This window comes from Argentina anserina, chromosome 4, assembly GCF_933775445.1.
Source record: "Argentina anserina chromosome 4, drPotAnse1.1, whole genome shotgun sequence".
Lineage (NCBI taxonomy): Eukaryota > Viridiplantae > Streptophyta > Magnoliopsida > Rosales > Rosaceae > Argentina > Argentina anserina.
The window spans coordinates 21,760,757-21,768,970 of NC_065875.1; the positions used below are offsets into that span (position 1 = coordinate 21,760,757).

The following is an 8,214-nucleotide window of genomic DNA, read 5'->3' on the forward strand; positions in this document are numbered from 1 at the left end:
GCTAAACAAAACGCGCAACCGGGAACTGAGGATTCCGCGAATGATAGGAAGAACAATTGATGCAGTCGCCCACGTTCTCCACATGTACGCATGTCATTGTTTAATTGGTGTGGATGGCCACTAGGCCGCCATGTGATATGGAGCACTGAAAAATTTCTCGTCTTACTACATATCTTCAAAGTTTCAACTCATATATTACCAATTTTTGTAACAAAAAAAACATATATTAACAATTTACACTCTTACATACGGCAATAGAAAAAACAAAATAAATAAAAATCCTTATTATTTTGCTGAGTTGCTGAAGATAAAACAATGCATTACTTTATCAAATCAACAACTATAAAGTATGAGCATAAATCATCTGAAGAGAACCTGCAGAGTTTACATTGACGCAGTTGAGGTTAAATCTAAACATGTGTAGGTGAAGCCTCATCAAACGGCCTGGTTACAGAATCTCGTTTTCCTCTTTCGCTCCGGCTATTCTCAGCAAACTTCACGCTTGCATAGTGATAACCTTTCTCCTTCTCCTTTGTGCTCCATTCAGACATGTAGTAGTCTTCTTCGGTTGAACCCTTGCCGGATGATGGACCGAAAAACATTCCACCCCATTGTGGGAAGTGTATCAGAGCCATTGGGAGAGTGCAACATATGATCATAATCCCCATTAGAGTGATCCCGGTCTCTTTGGAGTACTCGGATCCTTTGAAGAATATCAATTGGGTCAGAACTGCACCCACATTCCCACCACCTCCTGTCATACCAGAGATAAGGCCCAATGACCTGGAAAAGGGGGGAGATAAAAAAATGTAATTAACTAGGCTTGAAAGTGAGTGATGACAATCTTATCATAGAGATATCAATGAATTGGTCAAAGTTTTCACACAAGATGAAAATGAATGAACAACTACAATATTGAAACTGTTACACATGCTTTTTATTACATTATAACATGTTCAATGCTTTACTGTCATAATCTTGTACTTTTCAAAACTTTGATTTTCTGGAAGACTAATGAGTAATAAGTTTGATCAGTCGCATAATTCTACACTTTCCAACAGTCAAACTTCCCAGCTGATGGGACTTCCAGGCTTTAATGTTTAATTGAAAATGACATTCCAACAATAAAAATCTCAGCAGTTTTCCATGGGCGAATGAACACATGAACCCAAGAAAGAACTTAGCAATGGTGTCTGAAACAATGATCATAGTAGTAGAAGAAATCCAATGCTAATTAATTAAATTATAGAGATGAAAGCTTTGGTAAGAAACATACCTTCTGGAAACAAAAGGAACCACCCCAAAGGTAAGGCCACAAGCACCTTGGCAGAACAAGGAGAACAAAATCATGACGACAACAGAACCACTCAAAGAGCTAACCTGCCCCAGAATCACACACAAAACACCCCCAAACATCTGAACCAGAAACAAAGTCCACAGCCTCCCTCTCATCCCAAACCTCTTCGAAACCACATCGGAAAGAATCCCACCTCCAGGCCTGGAAACAATGTTAGCCAATCCGAAAGTCGCCGCAATGATCCCGGCGGTGTGAAGTTTCAGATTGAATCTGTCGTAGAAGTACTCTGCTATAATATTATCCACAGTGAGCTCAACTCCAAAGCAATAGCCATAAGTCAATGCCAGAATCCACCCTCTGTAATTTGTAATTCCATGCCAGAGCACATTCGCGAACTTGTCTTTGGGTTTGTCACCGGACTTCTCCAACCGGTAGTAGTTGCCGTCCGGCAAGTCCTGCCCGAACAGAAGAATTGCGAATGCTGAAAGCATCTGAAACAGAGCAGGGATTTGGAAAGCAATTCTCCAAGCGAAGAACTTGGTTGCACCAATGTCACGGATAAGGCCAAACACAAGTGGCATGATCAGCTGTGTTGCACCGCCTCCCAAGTTGCCCCAACCGCCGGCGACTCCGTTGGCGGTGCCGACGACGGTGGCGGAGAACATGGAGCTCATCCAGAACTGGGTGGAGACGAAGGTGGCCAGAGAGAATCCCACGAAGAAACGCAAGAGGAGAAAAGAAATGGGAGAGGAGGCCATGGAGAACAAGAACACAGCCGGCGCCGTCAAGAGAATAAGGCAAGCGGAGGCGAGGCGGGGGCCGAACAAGTCGCAGGCGGTTCCCATGGCGAGCCTGGCGAAGACTGCGCCGGAGACGGAGGCTATTCCGGCATTCCCGATGTCTGTGGCGGTGAGGTTGAGGTTGTCCCTGATAATAGGCATTAGAGGAGGTGCGGCGAAAGTAGACACGAAACAGAGGAAGAAGGAGAACCAAGACAAGTGAAATGCTCGCATGTGAGGCTTGGCAAATGAGAAGAGCCAGAACTCTGTGGCCTTGTGGTCTGAGTCCACAGGCAGAGCAAACTTCTGGGGCTGTGGATTGGACTCCATCACTGTAGTGCCTGCTTCAACTTCCATCTCCCTTTTGGTTTGAAGAAGAAGAAGAAGAAGAAGACTTATGTAGCTAGCTCTGTACTCAGTGAGTCAGTGACAAAAGTGGGCCGATATATGCCTTACTGAAGATGCATACAAAATGAACTTGGCTAGGTATTTATGGAGTTTGGCGTAGAGTTAAAAATAGCGGTTTCGACAAACGCGAATGACCTTGTGTAAGTTCGGAGAGGCAGAGATGACGAGTCTGTGTAAGTCGACCGCCGAGTCCCAACCCTTCACTGCGGCTGAAGGATCAAGAGGGAGTTGACGTGGGAGGTAGTAGTAGTTGTGAGGAAGTGTATTTGAATGGAGTTAAATTTGATCGTAACGTTCCGAAAAAAAATTCTAGTATAGTATACATCAATGTATGCTATACATCTCACATTCGACGGTTAATATTGTTTTGTGAGTGGGGTCAGAAAAATAATATCAGTTGTCAATCATTTGATGTAAGATGTATAACATACATTAATGTATAATAGATTAACTCGTAACATTCTGATTTGGTGGTATATATGAAACTATGAACTAGTTCACGTACGCTAGAGACATTGGAATATAAGGGAATAATAAGACAATAAGTTGGGGATTCGAGCATTGACCTGGAGGCTTGGAGGGGTTGTTAGATACAGGGAACTGAGGGAAGCTTGAATCAGGCTTGATCTATCAAGTCAGCAGTTATGTATGTATAACGAAATGAGATTCGATTAGGATAATATGTGTGTCCGTTAGTATATTGTTAATGAATAGAAACTCAATCAAGAAAATAATTAACGAAGTCAGCACGTCTGTTTGTATGAATGAAAAGAAACTCAATCACCATCTAAATAATCAATGAAATTAATGTCTATACATATGAATTGAAAAAGAATCAATCAAATTTACATAATTAATGAAATCAGCACGTCCCATTCAAACAAAAAAGCAATCAGTTTGTCCGTGAATATGAAAGAGAGGAAACTCAATCGGTATTGAAACAATCCATGAAATCAGTGTGGCACGATAGGGACACAAATGATCCAAAGTTTTGAAACTTAGATACCAACATCACTAGCCATACCACCTCACACTTTTTTAGATCGATATCACATGCATCATAGTGATCCAACCTTATATATCATAGCTACGCTAATTTATGAAAAGTTGGATAGATAGTAACTTTCTAACCACTCGCTACATAATTACATATTATTATTGGACGTACATTTAAACAAGTTGACATTCATGTATTAGTAACTTAGTAAGAAAGAATATCTAACGAGAGGCGTACGGAACTTAAGAATCTGGTAACGCTAAGCAAAATTAAGAAATGTATCTGCTTACGACTATCAGACATAAGAATCATTTTCATATGATGAGTCCTCTATTTGGCTTCTCGATATACACACGGGTTAAGCCACATGAGTGTGCCTGATTCTTTGCGCGCAGGAATATCCCAAGTCAACCATTCGGGGTTCCCTCAACACAAGAACATGAATATTCCGAAATGACTGCTGGGTGCTTAAACTTACTGGGGTTGAAAATACCAAATATCTGTGAGGTCTAATTCTCTTCATTCAGAACAAAAAAAAACCCTCAATGCTCAAAGTGGATGCCATAATCACCATTCCATTTAACCCTAATTGTTGACTGGAAATTTTGTAGGTATGTTAGTGAGACCGTTTTTAAGGTGAATTTGCTTTAATTTGCAACATTTACCACTACCGCAATTATTACCGTAATCTATATCATATTCGGTCCGTTTAAGTAACTTGCTTATTGGTACTTGGTAGACAACTGGTACTTTCTCTGGATGGTGTATCATGAACAGGGCAACTCCAGTTTGCGGAATACTGTATATCACACGTACTGCTCTAATTCTATGAAGAATCGATAACCAGTTTATCACTGGCCATCTAGGGTTTGCAAGTGATCGATAAGGCGTTAATGCGATTTCAAGAGACACGCATAAAAAATTAACACAATTAAGAACGAACGGATCGATCAAATGTCACTTAAATCATGATCGATCCACCAACAGTAAACAATACTAAGATTTGGAAGATATATAAAAAGGTAAACACTACCAGATAGAAAATAATTAAGGTCATGCATACATAGTAGGTTTCTCCAACTTTCGACGTTACGTACGAAAATTAGGGAGGGATGTACGGTTAAATTTGCATGCTTAATAAGAATGAAAAGCTAGCCACTTGAATCTCATCTCAGCATGCTAGTTTTTCCTCTCTAACCAAGCATTACTTGAAGTCGACCGATCGATCAATATGAGCACTAGAGATTTAAGAATGCTAATTGAAATAGCTTGCCAACCCGGTTGATTGGATATTCCACAAACATCCGGCGTCTAGTGAGGCTCATCTGATTTGCTTCAATTGCTTGTGATTTCTGCCTGAATTGCGGCATATTTAACGGAGAGGTGTATATATGAAGTTGTAGACACATGAAATTTAATAAAATAAATCATCTTCATTAAATGATTAAATCGACTAAGAGCCCGACAAAATTGCATACGTGGTCCAAAAATCAACAAAGTTAGTGTGGATCTGAATAAAACTCGTATCAGCACATAAACGTATGATCGTAATCGAAGCTACGTGATTCCGATTTAAATCGAAAAAATGAATGTCATTGACGATTTGAAATGGTAATCGGACATTTGATTAGATTAATAAATTCCTTACCGGTTATAATTAACTCAATTATTTTCTGCTTAATTTAGTTATGAGAATAACTAATTTTAAATTAATCAGAAAATACATATTGATTTAATTATACAATTAAATAAATTTATTATTTTAGTGTCGTTAAAATATTCTATAAAATAGAAGCATTGACACTATAAATATCCCTTCCAACATGAAGAGAATGAGACTTGAGAAGAAGAGAGAAAATCACTTGAGCAATATCACTCACAAGAAATCTTGAAGTCTCCCAAGTCCACGAAGAATCATCAAGCTGTCAAATCGATCGTTCTTCATCAAGTCCAAATCCGAACTCAAGTCCACGAAGAATCATCAAGCTACCAAATCGTTCGTTCTTCATCAAATCCAAATCCAAATCCAAATCAAACTCAAATTCTCAAGATCAAGTGCACGCAATGGTCTAAATATCGTTTTCGGCATCGTATCGGTCGAGAGGTAAAACGATATATCGAGGGATATATCGGTTTTATCGGATTTGCTTATTTTCAATAAAATTTATAAAATTATACTTCAATATGTACCAAATAACCTAAAAAAACGGTACTAAGTAAACTAAAGAAAATAAATACTTGATTTAATGACAATTAAAATACACAAACGACATCTAATAATAAAAATAGGTATTTAAGAATGATTATTTAGACTTGAAATTCATCATATATATTTAAAATTTATATAAATTAAAAATAGATATGAAAAAATGAAAAAAAAAAATAAGTTTTTCAAAAAAAGAGAGTAAATAAATATTAAAAAATTAAACAAAAAATGAAAAAATAATAAAAAAATCAAAGTTTGACCGATATTTGACCGTTGACCATCATTTTTGCGTTGACCGATATGCTCTTATCGTATCAGATTCGAAATATCAGCGATATATCGGCGATATCGCCGATATTTCAAACAGAGAGTGCACGTCACCCTTTAACTAAGTTACATACGGAGATAGAATCAGAGGAGTTCACAAAGATTGTAACATCGCGCTTGATTATCAATAAATCACATTTTATTTGTACACGTGTCTGCACTCTTATTTATTTTCAGATTCTCATTCTTACACTTAATGGATAACAAAATATATCTCGTCGATTCTTTGCCAGATGAAACGACCGTGCCATTAGCACAATGTTCTGGACTAATAGTCTTGACGACTAACAGTCAATAGCACCAAAAAAAGTTCATCCTCAAATCCAAACTATTTGTTTCTATGCACATACGAAGCCCCCACACGTAACGTGGTGTTGAGAAAGAGACGGACAATAATGAATTGGCAATAATGTATATCCACCCAAGAAACGCAAACTGCACAAGCAAACTTTTCGCTCAAGAGAAGCTACTCCCGACTTCTCTACCCTTTTGGGCATATGGCCTGCCGAGCACAATAGCCCTTTGGGCTTCATACTATATTTTCTTTTCCTTTTTCCTATTTCATTATTTAAATGTTTTTATTTATAACGATATTTCACGTGCTCGTATAGGTAAAATCATTGCTCGTCGTACTATGGTGATGACATTCATGTCGAGATGGACGATACTTTTGTCATCTACATACGATTTCGATCGTATCCTCCCAAGATTTTTATGTCATCTGACGAAGATCGAAAAGGAATTCATCAAGCAACTTCATGCATGACGATCGATTTACAGAGCACTTTAATTATATGCGGTCTATTTAGCAGACCAACAAGTATGTTTTTCTTAAAGTTGCTGCTTTTGAACATATATATATATATATATATAAATTATCGGGCGCTATTAGCCTTTTTCCTGTCTTCTTTTCCGGCCTTTCTTATAACGCCGATGAGACCAAAGAGGGATATGATTCCCCTCTTGGTCGACGTTTTTCGTGTGACGGTCCTGGGGGAGTCACGTTATTATTTAAAGGGAAGAAATCGATTTCGTTTGGTTGTCTGAGTACACCGCTGTTTTGGGTGCGATCATGAGAATCGCCGATATGCATCGATTATTTTGTGACCATATACATCACAACCCTTCTAATTCCGGTTACATACTTGAATATTTCGATTATTCGAAACTAATACAACCCTCGTTTCTCATGGATGCGTCGCCATCGCGACTGTTATTTGAATGTTTGAGTTTTCTTAAACTCATGTCTATAAACGATAATCCCAAGGTCTACGTACTCATTTATTTGAGTCAAAATTCATTACTCTGAAGCAGCACTATTTGCTGATAAAAGATCCCAAAAATAACGAATTCTATGGGACACACTTCAAGTAATTTAATGAACGTCTATGACGTTGTATTATCAGAGTTAACCTTGATACATACTCCACATCCAAGAAACGCATGCCATTTTTGGCACCTGTATCTATTTCTTGAGGGAATTTTGGAGATGGAAAAGTAACATTCTTCCATTCTCAAGTAAGAAAACATTTTTTAGCCTCAGGCTAAGGCTCCGCCCGATCCGATATGCAAGATTTTGTTGCTACGGACTTTTGATTAGTCAATCTATTTTGACTATGTTTTCTGCTTACTATTTTTCAAGTATGACGTTGGCATTGCCATGTTTCTTGCTCGACTTTAGCTTAAGTCGTCTATTGGAATTGGAAGTTTGGTTGTGTTGTATTAAATATGGGCATATTCTATAAAATTTCTCGTATTTCTTGTTTACAAGATTAACTCGTGAGAATTTTATTTGCATTGGCTTAGCATGCATGGTCAACGTTTGTAACTCACGTGGTTTTTAAATTGGCTGTTTTTGGGTTACATAGGACCCAATAGCACTACATTGTGATTTTGGACCTTGAAATTTAGAAAACGGACCTTGGAACGTCAAAATTGACGTCGTTTTCCCCGGTTACTGTTCCGGCGTTTCCGGAACGTTTTCCGGCGTATTCGCCGCCTTCCGGCCATATTCCGGCGTTTCCGGCACCGTCATCCGGTTCCTGACGGCGTCCCCTGTCGGACCTGAATTTCTGGCCTCCATACCGGTCAGTTTCCCTGCAATCGTTGCCGCCGGCGAGTTTTTCCGACGATTTTTTCGTCGTTTCTCGTCATTTTTCCGGTATATTTCAACGGTCCTTGCTGCCACGTTTTCCTAGTC

The 8,214-nt window shown here is 38.7% G+C and overlaps 1 protein-coding gene across 1 annotated transcript; it reads right to left on the reverse strand.

Moving 5' to 3' along the window:
- Positions 1-258: 258 nt before the first annotated feature.
- LOC126790802 (high affinity nitrate transporter 2.5) lies at positions 259-2,516 on the reverse strand. The gene is made up of 2 exons (XM_050517150.1): positions 1,277-2,516; positions 259-783 (listed from the first exon to the last, which is right to left on the reverse strand). Exons 1-2 carry the CDS (start codon positions 2,431-2,433, stop codon positions 411-413), a joined length of 1,530 nt encoding a protein of 509 aa, XP_050373107.1. The 5' UTR covers positions 2,434-2,516; the 3' UTR covers positions 259-410.
- Between the last annotated feature and the right edge of the window lie 5,698 nt (positions 2,517-8,214).